The sequence below is a fragment of the Genypterus blacodes genome, unplaced genomic scaffold, assembly GCF_046128005.1.
Source record: "Genypterus blacodes isolate CSIRO-AG114 ecotype Tasmania unplaced genomic scaffold, CSIRO-AGI_Gbla_v1 ptg000093l_1, whole genome shotgun sequence".
In the NCBI taxonomy this organism is placed as follows: Eukaryota; Metazoa; Chordata; class Actinopteri; order Ophidiiformes; family Ophidiidae; genus Genypterus; species Genypterus blacodes.
Window position 1 is genome coordinate 838,355 of NW_027466897.1, and position 11,559 is coordinate 849,913.

Here is an 11,559-nt window from a genome sequence, read left to right on the forward strand (position 1 = left end):
ATTGCAAACAACCATTGTTATGCACATGGAGTAAACCAGTGCGATGGGCGGGAGGTGACTGTGTGGGGGAGGTGGCCACCGTCCCAGATAAGAGGGGGAGGAAGACCGGGACTATAGGGTTGTGGATCTGAAGCTGAAGTTCCTGAAAGTGTCGGGAGGAGTCTTGCTGATCACTTTCCATCATGGCTGCGGTTCAAGCTGCGAATCGGCACAGGCCCGCCCGCATGTATGGCAGAATGGCGTGCAACTCACTCATGGCCGGTAAGCTCTCTCTCTCTCTCCTCTCTGTCTTCTCCGTTAACTCAGCTCAGGTATTCTGTGTGCCGTGTTGCATCTCTTCAGCAGAAACGTGTGACTGGTTGCTTTCTTTCTTACTAAACAGCAAAGCCCTTTGTTTTCCTTGTTTGCTATTCTTGAAAGTTCAGCTCAATTCTAGGAGTTTAAACCTGTAGAGTCAGTATTTCATTGTCTCAAGTTCAGTAGAGGAAGAGTTCAGTGAGTGTTTGGTGTTGCGATGACCCCGAAACCCGATAAAGACCTGAATCCAAGTAATCGTAACCTGACAATGAGCTAGAGACTGACTCTCTCTCCTTCTCTCTCTCTCTCACTCTCTCAGACTCCTTGTCAGACAGAACCCCCCTCCATGAAGCCGCCTGCCGGGGCCGACTGCTCAACCTGAGGTCCCTCGTTTTCCTGGTAAAGTTGCCTTGCTTGGTGAACATGTGTAGGTTAGAGATGAAGCGTGACATCCTGACGTTGTTCCTCGTTCCTCCCCCCTGCAGGGCCTCCGTGTAGACACCCTGACCATGGATGGAGTCTCTCCTCTCCATGAAGCTTGCCTGGGCGGCCATTACGCCTGCGCCAGGTTTCTCTTGGACAATGGCGCAGACGTAAGAATGCATTTGTGTACTTTTGAAAATGAGTTTCGCTCGTCTGTGTTTGCAATCTGAACAATGCCTCTGATTTCTGTCCCCAGGTGGAGGCGATGTCAACAGACGGAGCCACGCCTCTTTTCAACTCCTGCAGCAGTGGGAGCGTCGCTTGTGTCAGGCTGATCTTACAGCACGATTCCATCAATCACACTTTATACCGGCTGGCATCACCCATCCATGAGGCTGCAAAGAAAGGTGTGTGTGTGTGTGTGTGTGTGTGTGCGTGCGTGCGTGCGTGCGTGCGTGCGTGCGTGCGTGCGTGCGTGCGTGCGTGCGAGCGAGCGAGCGAGACAGAGACCAGGTGTGTGTCTGTCCCGGCACAGGTTTCCTCACCGTACGGTTTCTGTCCTCAGGTCACCGAGAGTGTCTGGAGCTGCTGTTGTCCTACGGCGCTCACATTGACATGGAGCTGCCGGGGTTGGGGACGCCGCTGTTTGCTGCTTGTGCGGCTCGAGCCACAGCCTGTGTGGAGACGCTGCTGCAGTCAGGTAACACCAACAGAGACAATCTACCTAGAAAAGAGAGAGAGAGTTACGCTTGTTTAGATTCTGTTGCTCTCTTTCAGTCCTCTCTCAGGACCTTGACCTTGTCTATTATTATTTACTTTCACTTCCCATTAGGGCAGGAAAAGTTGTCCCTCACAGTTCAAAACAGTGCATCACTTAGATATGTGTTCAGAGTACAGATAGTTTTGCTGATAGTTGTGTTATATCACCAGCATGCTGTTCTGGTGTCCTGACTCTTGATTGTGTCCTGTAAAGGTGCAGACGTCCAGCTAGGATGTGGTCTGGACAGCCCTCTACACGCCGCAGTCCGAGGAGGAGAAGTGGACATCGTGGAGCTTCTGCTGGACTTTGGGGCTGATGGGAGTTGTAGGAACGCCGAGGGGGAAACTGCTCTGAAACTCACCTCACCAAACAGCTCAGTGAGAGCTGCACTGCAGAAAAGAGGTAGAAGGCTCGACCGACGCTTAGACACGCAACCTTCACGGGTGTTAATGAGGTGTTAACGGTTTTGTCTCTCTCGTGTGTCCAGGTCCCTGCTCGCTGTCTCAGCTGTGTCGGTTGTGCATACGGCGAAGTCTAGGGAGGAGTCGTCTTCACAGAGCCTCCAGCCTCTTCCTCCCTCACAGTCTCAAAGACTTCCTCCTCTATCAGTGAGGCGTCTGTGTGTTTCTCTGTTTCTCATTGTTTCAGTTGCTTTATCCGTTATTTGTAGGTTTTATGGTTGAAGTGATTTAATGATGAACCATTGAAATGTTTTGATTATAAGAAGATTCAATCTGAAGCTCACATTGTGGTGACTGGTCTTTATCAGCTGCTTTGTTTTCATAGTTTTAATTATTCACATGAATCATTACATTGCTGCTAAATGTTTTTAAGATGCTTTCATCACTTTTTTATCTTCGCGCAGAAGCAACACAGCGGAAATATACTTCTTTGTAACGATCCCTTTACAATAAAGAGAGGAAATGTGACGTGTGTGTCCGTCTGTCTGTTGGACAAGAATGAGTCAAATGTGACACACACACCTGGTTCAGTGTTAAAGCCTAATGTGTCACACTGTTCTCATTCATTGGTCTCATCATGAATCCTTTGTTATGTGACCTTTGGAAATACTCGTTTCTGATTGGCTGGCAGGAGTCCATTAAAAACTAATATCAGCACACACCATCCATGAGATTTCTCACACATTGTTCATAATCTAAATCTGTGCATAAGGTATATCAAACTACAGGTTACCATGGCAACAAACACTCTGATTCACACTTATCAGTTCCGGGGAAAGGAACCAAACATTAGATTTAACTGAAGATGAAGAAATGTTAATGTCTTCTTGCCTGCATGAAGTGATCAGAGTCAAAGCCTGATGCATTCGGAGTCACTGTAGAGGAAACAACACACCTCACTCCTGCTGCTGGTGGCTTAATCTCAAAACATAGTATATGAACTTTAGGTTTTGATTTAAAAGAACTAAATGTTTGCCCAGGTGGAGACTCACATTAATTATCCAAAATGCTCTTACTTGTGAAGCAGCACCTACATATGGCAAACTAGACCTATTGATGTTTCCTTGGAAGCTTTGATTCCATGGACTGTTTGTTCCTTCATGTCATCACCTCCCTCTTCATCAGCCATTTCCTCCTTTGCCTCTGGTTTCAAGGGGATTGGTTCACTCGAATTAAGGTTTGGAGGAAGGCACTCTGTCTAATGAAACATTTCACAGTTTAGAAGCAAAGGTTAATGACGGATTTCAGTTCTCCTTTCATCTTTCTCCATCTCTTTCATTAGAGTTGGTGCCCGAGAAAGAACATTCAAATTAAAATGTGGGTCAGATTCAGAGGTGGTCTCATAATCTGAGCTCAGATGTGTGTTTGCTTTATAAAGCTGACATGGCAGCACAGAGGTCAGCGGGTTGTTACTCAAACGTGGAATCTATGAGAGAACAGCAGGTTAAAAACTCGTTTAGGTGTTATGATCAGTTTAGTGAAAATAAAACAATAACTGATGAAATAATGAGAGCGACAGCTGCTTTCAGCACCATGGAGAGCGGCCAGCTCAGCCCACAGGCCTTTGCTTTCCTCTAGTGGTGAACAGGTGGGACTGCAACACTGAATTAAAAAAGGTCGTGTTTGTGCGTCGGTTGTGTGAACCGGCATGGTTCCCTCCCTTGCATGCCTGGTCTGGGTGTGTGTATGTTTGACCCCTCCCCCCCGGGCCCAGCCGCCCTCTCACCGGTGCTGCAGATGCTGCTGAGCTACCAGGACATGCTCAGAGGGACGGAGAAGGACCTTCCTCAGGAACCAGGAGCAGAACTGCAACTGACCCGCAGAGCTCAGCGCCCTGATGGAGGGGTAGATGCTCCTCCTCATCATCATCAGCTGCATCTCATCCGCATTAAACATCCCTGTCCATTCACTCGTCTCCTCTCTTCCTTCCTCTTCTTAGGTTCGCCCAGTTCCTGTTTACTGAGGAGTTCAAGATGGGCTCCTGCTCTGTGACGAGTCTACAGCCAGTTTGAATCTGCTTCCTGGTTGACCTCCCGCAGCCTGACCAAGCAGAGCTTCCTCTGTTTAGTGTCTTTGTGTGAAGGCATGCAGGGTTACTGGCATCATTCCATCCCCCCGCTAAATCCTTTGCCAACTTCTAGGCCCCATGAAGGGTAGCAGCAACACTGGCAGGAGCTGCTGGGGCTCCTAACAAAGGGCAGGGATGTGAGAGGAGGGATGGGGTTTCTGTCAACATTTCAGTGTAAATGTTTATTGTTTCCTGACTATTCTCAAGTGGGTGTTGTGCTTCAATGCTTATCCCCTTACAATGCATCGTCCATTTCAGATTACACTCATGTCGGCTGCACTAAAGCCCTCATGTTGCTATGTTTTATGAGACGGCTCTGCTGGTAGAGTGGATGCAGCAGTACCTGCCTGGATGCTGCTCTCAGGTCCAGTCCGAGAGTTTGATGTTGTAAACTAGGAGAAATTAACAAAACCGGAATTGTGTTGATACTGAACTTAAGTGTTACAAATAAACAGAGGCTGAGTGAAACTAACAAACAAATATTGGTTATAGTCCCTTTGATAATTTCACCGCAGAATCATTGATCTCACGTTACACTATTTACAGTAATTCCACACTGTGTTTGCACTGTGCAGTATCACTCACACACACACACACACAGAGTTTACTCCATGTAGCAAATGACGTTATTAGTCTTGTTTTGAAGGGGGAACTTTTAAGGATCTATTTGTTGTGATTTGTTACTGAAACTGCATAGAGAAACTTGTAGTCAATGGCGACGGAGAGCATAAGATGAAAATGAACATGACTGCAGTTACAGACGTTAAGTAGGAGGCGATACCAGATTAAATTTACATGCAGTAGATGTGATTATAGGGGCCTTAAAAACCAATGTATAGCATTTGAATATGATCACATCTGTCTAGTCTCTGGAGTTTAAGGGGAGATAACATTAGAAACTGAAAATGCTTTGGGCAGAAGCTGAGATGTGCAGTTAGGCCCATAAATACAAACCAAAGCAGTTTTTTCCGAATGCAGATTATGACCGCTATGTGACATTTAGGTCTAAATGTGTTTGTAAGATGTGTGTGCCTCTACAGTTTTTGCATTATCCACAACCGAGGCTTAATAAAGTGTCCACACACACAAACACATGGGTGTGTTTTCCCTGTAACGTCTTGCAGGATCTGAGTAGCTGTGTTAACAATATTAGGTAACAATACTGACGGAGCAGATCGACCAGTTTACCTGGGGGGGAAGCAGAAAGAAAAAATGTTAAATATTCCAGGTGATATCAATCAATCTGACGGCTGAAATGATAAAATAATAATGATAACAATTGATGCCCTGTGTAATAATATCCACCTCGTTCCCTAATATAAAAACTGAATGAGTTATTGATCGTAGAAGCCACAGATGTATCGAGTTGAATCTGTCTGTTTGGATGACATCAAGGTCAAGTCTTTGTTAGTTTAGATGACATCACCGTTGTTTATTTCAGTAGGTGTGGAGTCTGACACTGTTGTAGGCGACACTGGAGGCGGCACACTCACTTCAGCGCACATTTCACTTTTTCTAACCAAACATTTAAAGCAAAGTGACAGAGGCGCCGTTTGCCAAACTTACCGAAGAAATGACGCATCGGCGCTGAAGCGGAAACAGGAAGTGTCACTATTACGTATTGTGTTGCTGACTGATCTAGTTTGGCAGATGCACTGACATTAAGACTTTCTCTCTCCCGCTGTTCTTAAACTTCACACCGTCTGCAGGGCGGAGACCGCCTCATGAGCTCATGACGCTCCGCTTACGTTCCGCGCTCACCACGCCCCCCGCAGGCTCCTCTCGGGACTGCACCCTGCTGTGAAAACACTTCTCCAGTCAGACAGACGAGCTGCGGCGGCGTGGAGGACCCCCCCCCCCCTCAAACGAGCGGCACCGAGCAGAACCGTCGCCCGGGTGATATGGATCATAGCAGACCGGTGAGGAACGCAGCGCGCCGCATTCCCCGATGGCGGAGTGAGTGAGGATGCGATTCCCCAGCTCCATATTAGTGTCGGTGTCTCTGTTCACGGCCGAGACCACGGCAGCTCTGTACCTCAGCTCCACGTACCTCTCCGCCGGGGACCAGATCTGGCAGGGGCTCACGCTGCTCTTCACGCTGGTGCCGTCCGTGCTGGTGCAGCTCACACTCACCTTCATCCACCGGGACCTGAGCCGCGACAGACCGCTCATCCTCCTGCTGCACATCCTGCAGCTCGGACCCATCGTCAGGTCAGTCAGTCAGTGCCGAGCGGTGTTTACCTCTGATGGATTGGCTCTCAAACACACACACACACACACAGTGAGAGAAAGAGAGAGAGTGAGAGTGAGAGGGAGCTTTTACTGCTCTGTTGCCCTGGTTGATGGTTGCTGTGATAAAATGTCTGCACCTAAGCAGCTTACAGAAGGTTTGGTCGATGCTTTGCTGTTGTTTTCATGCTCTCTGGCCTTTGTCCCTTCATGCACACACGCACACACACACACATTTCGGATGGTGCAGTGTGTTTGTCCCATTGATCAGTCCACCCCCTGCACATGGACAGAGCTGTGTGTTCCGTGTTGTTGCCCCTCTCTGCTCTCAGGCTGTGCAGCTTATAGAGGAGCTGCCGTCTGCTGATGTACACTACGGCTTTACATTGTGGGTTTGCCCCAAATAAGAGCTGGACCGGCCATCTGCCTGAGCTATAGGAACGTGACCATAATCCCACATCGAGAAAGCCAAACGGAAAGCCACTAACACACACACACACAGACAGACACACACCCAGGCTATGTATGCAGTATTGCCACCACAGCATGACCACATGTAGTGACAGCAGGAGAGACCAAACACGCAAATCCGGTCCTCTGCAGGTGCACGAACACACACACACACACACACACACACACACACACACACACACACACACACACACACACACACACACACACACACACACTCTCCCCTCTCACACATTCATCATCTTCTTCTTCATACACACACGTCAAACTCCAGCCAGTGAGAGCAGGAAAGTTTTTACGGCGTGAACGTTTACATGATCAAAGCTCCCGGTGTCTCTAAACATCCTCCCTCTCTCTCTCTCTCTCTCTCTCTCTCTCTCTCTCCCAGTGTGTGTGTGTGCTTTGTTAACCAGTTTAACAGCTCCATCCGGTTGTTTTTCCTTTGCGTTGTTGATTCTTCCCTTAACTCCCTTGAGGTCATGACCCCCCCCTCTCCACCCCCCCGGCCTGGTTTCCCCTCGGGGGTGCGTTTGTCTGATAAGCGTACGTCTTTCCCTCTTCCTCCAGCGAAGAGCAGCTCTAAGAATAGCACGTGTCAGTGTAAAGGACCCTTATCTCCGGACAACACAACCCAAACTGGGGGGGGGGGGATGTGTGCATTTCCTCAAGCCACACACACACACACACACACACACACACACACACACACACACACACACACACACACACGCCCAAAACACCACTTAAGTGTTTACATTTTGAAAGTGGGACGGTTTTCCTGATCGTCACTCTGCTGCGCTTTAAGCTGATAAACAACTTTGCCCTTCTGCACCTCTGTGGTTTCTTAAATCCCCTTCTCTTGCTTTTTAAACGGAGCAGTGTTCTGGCACGTCATCGTCATCGTCGTCTCGGCCCTCCGGCTCCTTCCTGGCACATCACTTCAAGTGTTTTATGCGCGGCTGGATGGAGTGCCTGACAGATGCATTCATTGTTCCCCAGAGCTCCGTTAGACGTTATTATAGTTCAGTTACTGCCGGATGTTTGACGGGCAAATCATTGATCGGAGTGGATGCATTTAATTTTCAGTTGTATAATCGTGGTGGAGCTTTGATGATGATAGTTTTACCTTTGCTGAAGCACTCAGTCCTCCTTTTGATCCCCATCTCACACTCCATCACAGGGTCCAGGGTCTTCATCCTTGCTTGTGTACAGGCGTAATCTAAAACACACACACACACACACACACACACACACACACACACACACATGCTGCATAATGAGTTAAACTATGAAGTCATCAGGTCATCACGTCTGCATGTAAACTAGTTAGGGACAAAAATCGCTTTAGCCGTCATCAGCAGATTGTCAGTGTGGCGCCGGAGCTCATCTGCTGCTTACATGCACATCTCTCCTCTCTCCTCCATTCTGCAGGTCTGCACCGCTCTCTTATTCACTTAGTTTGCCTCTGTAAAAAGCTGTAATTGTGAAACTTATCCCGTTGATATTCTCCTGAAAGGGAGCGTGCGTGCTGATCATGTCTCCCCGGCTGCGTGCTGTGCTGCAGGTGTCTGGAGGCGTTCTGCATCTATGGCAGCGTGGGCCGAGTGGAGGAGCCGTATGTCAGCATCACCAGGAAGAAGCAGATGCCTCGGCGGGGTCGGTCCGAGGAGGTGGAGCGGCAGGTGGGGCAGGCGGAGGGGAAGCTGTTCACGCACCGGGCGGCGTTCGCCCGCACCTCGGTCATTCAGGCCTTCCTCGGCTCCGCCCCCCAGCTCACCCTGCAGCTCTACATCTGCGTCCTGCAACAAGGGTTGTCCATCGGCAGAGGTGAGGCCTTCCCTTTCCTTTCCTTCCTTCCTTCCTTCCTTGCTCGTTACCTCTGGCTTTCACAGCAGGGCGTCTCCATGGGGATGCAGCCGTCGCCATTTCATCCACGGCTCGACTGTGATGTGGGCTGATTAGCAGAGTGAGAAGATGATATTTGCATGAGTCAGTCATGTTATGTAACGACCTCGCTGATACTGAAGATGGTAAATAAATGGGGACTCTGTTTGATAGAGGATGTAGAATGGAGCAAAGCACCTGAAGATCACCGTGAAGCCTCTTACTGACCCTCCTGTGACCTCTAACCCCTGACCCTTCACCCCCTTCACTCCAGCCCTGACCGCCAACCTCAAACCTCAGCCTCCGTTATACATGGAGAAGCGTTAACATTGCGTAATTGTCACGTTCCTTTTGTGGAGAGACGGTTCATCTTTGGGAAAGGAATGAGGTCCGTGTGTTTCACTTTAGAGTGTGTGTCAACCGTGACGTCAATAACAACTGTGACATCATTCACAATTCCATTCATATCTCCCAATACGCAAATGTGCATGCACGCGCGCGCGCGCACACACACGCACACACGCACACGCACACACGCACACACACGCACGCACACACGCACACACGCACACACGCACACACGCACACACACACACACACACACACACACACACACACACACACACACACACACACACACACACACACACACACACACACACACACACCTGTGCTCTCCTATGAAAGTGGCAGTCACAGTAATAAATGGAAGATATGAGGTTGAGGTCAGGAAGTGTGTGTGTAGGATTTAGTGGGAGGGCCACACAGAGTCAAAGGAGGACATCTGCTCTCAGAATGAGGACAAAATGGAATGTTCTCTTCAATAAATGATGTAATGTGCTCTGCTGCTGGCACCTCCATTTCACGCTCAGTAAGTTTATGTGATGAATGTGATCTCAGCTCTCAGACGTCTGCAGATGCTGCGCTAATGTTTGGTCTCTCTGTCTCCGCCTCAGGCACGCTCATGGCCATCTCCCTCCTGTCCATCGTGTATGGAGCCCTGCGCTGCAACATCCTGGCCATCAAGATCAAATATGACGACTATGAAGTAGACGTGCGGCCCGCGGCGTACCTCTGCATCTTTCTGTGGCGGAGCTTTGAGATCGCCACGCGCGTGGTGGTCCTGGTTCTGTTCAGCTCTGTGCTGCAGCTCTGGGTCCTGCCTGTGGTTCTGCTCAACTTCCTGATTTTCTTTCTCTACCCCTGGGTTCTGTTCTGGAAAAGCCACTCGCCGTTCCCTGAGAACATTGAGAAAACTCTGTCTCGAGTAGGAACCACCATCGTGCTCTGCCTGCTCACCTTCCTCTACGCCGGCATCAACATGTTCTGCTGGTCGGCGGTGCAGGTGAAGCTCTCCGACCCGGACCTCATCAGTAAGTCCCAAAACTGGTACCGCATGGCCGTGTACTACATGTCGCGTTTTGTGGAGAACGCCACACTGCTTCTCATGTGGTACGTCTATAAGACAGACATCTGGAACTCCATCTGTTCCCCTCTGCTGGTGCTGCAGCTGCTGGTGGGCTACGCCATCGCCATCTTCTTCATGCTGGTGTTCTACCAGTTCTGTCATCCCTGTCGAAGGCTCTTCTCCTCCAGCATGACCCAGGGCCTGAACGATTGCTCTTTTCTCATCTGTCTGACGGGCAAATCTCCTTCGCCGCACAACATGCCCATAGGAAACGAGGCCGCAGAGCCCACCTGCACCGCCGTGCTGGACGAGCCCATCACTGAAGGAGTCCACGACACAACCAGCGACAGCGCGTACGACTTGCCCAACGACACGACGTACGACCTGCTCAACGACACCATCTACGACGTTCCTCCTGAAATTACCAATAATGTATACGTGGAGATTAACGGTGACGTTCGGCACGGCGTGTCCTGCAACGTGTAAAGCGCCGCCGCAGTTTGATTCGTGCCATTTGGAACAGGAACCACGATTGTGCAGAGCGACTGAATCATGCATCTGTTACCTTTCAAGTGCCACACCGATCTGTTACGTTTACAACTGTATGACCTACGTCTCATGTTTCCATACCAGCTGTGGTTTCTTACATCTGTCTCACCCGACACACAGGAAGCAAAAGCAAACGTTTCCTTACCTTGAGCTGAAGGTGGTGCATTGTGTTCACCCTTGTAAGCTGCAGAGCCGCCCAGGCTGTAACTCTGCACCCTTTAAATCAAAAGGACAGCGTTTGTCCTCTGCTACTCCTTGTTTAGTTCCAGTGGTTTGACTCACAGTATACGCTGCATTACTGATCACCAGGAGCCGTGTTTGTGAAAATTGATTGTACTTTGTTCCTCACGTTGGCATGAAGGTGTGTGTGTGTGCATGTGTGGACCCTCAAGACGAGGCCAGTAAGTGTGTTAAGTGTTAATCTAATGTTTTCTACAGGGGTGTTTTTTTTCTGAACCCCCAAATTTTAAGGCTGCAAGCAATCTGCTTTTTTTACTCCCTGATGAGAGCTTTATCACTACTATCTGCTGCTTCTGTGGTGTGTTTGTGCTCTCACATGTGATTCTCCACATGTCACTGTATATAAGGACACTGTCTTATTGGACAGGTTACTGTAAAGCACAGGCGTCTGTCTCGCTGCTCTATGTTTCTGCACGTTTACACAGGATTTAAGTGGCTTTGGTTCAGCCGGCACCAGCTGTTGTGATGTGAAATGCTTTGTCTATCTGCATTTTTCCTAAATTCATGCTTGTGTGTGTGTGTGTCAGCTCTTTGTCTATGTGTTTCATTAGCTGGAATATTTACAAACAATCAGACAATGTGAAAGTGAAAACTCATCAGTGTTCAGAATAATGACAAGCTTCTTTGCTTAGTTTAAAACTTAATGTGTGTGTGTGTGTGTGTGAACTGTGTCACTTTTACTTCTTTTTGCACAAACTCCTTTTTGCAGCATCACTGCGGGGGGCCAGCACCGGCGGGTGTCACACAAATGCTCCTGATGTTTCTACAG

At 49.0% G+C, this 11,559-nt stretch overlaps 2 protein-coding genes across 2 annotated transcripts; both read left to right on the plus strand.

Annotated features, from left to right (window-relative positions):
* Nucleotides 1-236: 236 nt before the first annotated feature.
* On the plus strand, nucleotides 237-3,128 carry asb11 (ankyrin repeat and SOCS box containing 11). The gene is made up of 7 exons (XM_076159066.1): nucleotides 237-261; nucleotides 617-696; nucleotides 783-890; nucleotides 977-1,127; nucleotides 1,286-1,420; nucleotides 1,694-1,882; nucleotides 1,968-3,128. Exons 1-7 carry the CDS (start codon nucleotides 237-239, stop codon nucleotides 2,090-2,092), a joined length of 813 nt encoding a protein of 270 aa, XP_076015181.1. The 3' UTR covers nucleotides 2,093-3,128.
* An 817-nt stretch (nucleotides 3,129-3,945) lies between these two features.
* xk (X-linked Kx blood group (McLeod syndrome)) lies at nucleotides 3,946-11,407 on the plus strand. The gene is made up of 3 exons (XM_076159137.1): nucleotides 3,946-6,220; nucleotides 8,274-8,536; nucleotides 9,550-11,407. Exons 1-3 carry the CDS (start codon nucleotides 5,976-5,978, stop codon nucleotides 10,485-10,487), a joined length of 1,446 nt encoding a protein of 481 aa, XP_076015252.1. The 5' UTR covers nucleotides 3,946-5,975; the 3' UTR covers nucleotides 10,488-11,407.
* The last annotated feature ends 152 nt before the right edge of the window (nucleotides 11,408-11,559 follow it).

Excerpts from the sequence above, each read along its gene's own strand:
- xk (XM_076159137.1), top strand. The coding sequence starts at position 5,976 with ATGCGATTCCCCAGCTCCATATTAGTGTCGGTGTCTCTGTTCACGGCC. Across the intron at positions 6,221-8,273 it reads CAGCTCGGACCCATCGTCAG|GTGTCTGGAGGCGTTCTGCA; the intron begins GTCAGTCAGTCA and ends GCTGTGCTGCAG. Across the intron at positions 8,537-9,549 it reads AGGGTTGTCCATCGGCAGAG|GCACGCTCATGGCCATCTCC; the intron begins GTGAGGCCTTCC and ends TCTCCGCCTCAG.
- asb11 (XM_076159066.1), top strand. The coding sequence starts at position 237 with ATGGCGTGCAACTCACTCATGGCCG. Across the intron at positions 262-616 it reads GTGCAACTCACTCATGGCCG|ACTCCTTGTCAGACAGAACC; the intron begins GTAAGCTCTCTC and ends TCACTCTCTCAG. Across the intron at positions 891-976 it reads TCTTGGACAATGGCGCAGAC|GTGGAGGCGATGTCAACAGA; the intron begins GTAAGAATGCAT and ends TTCTGTCCCCAG.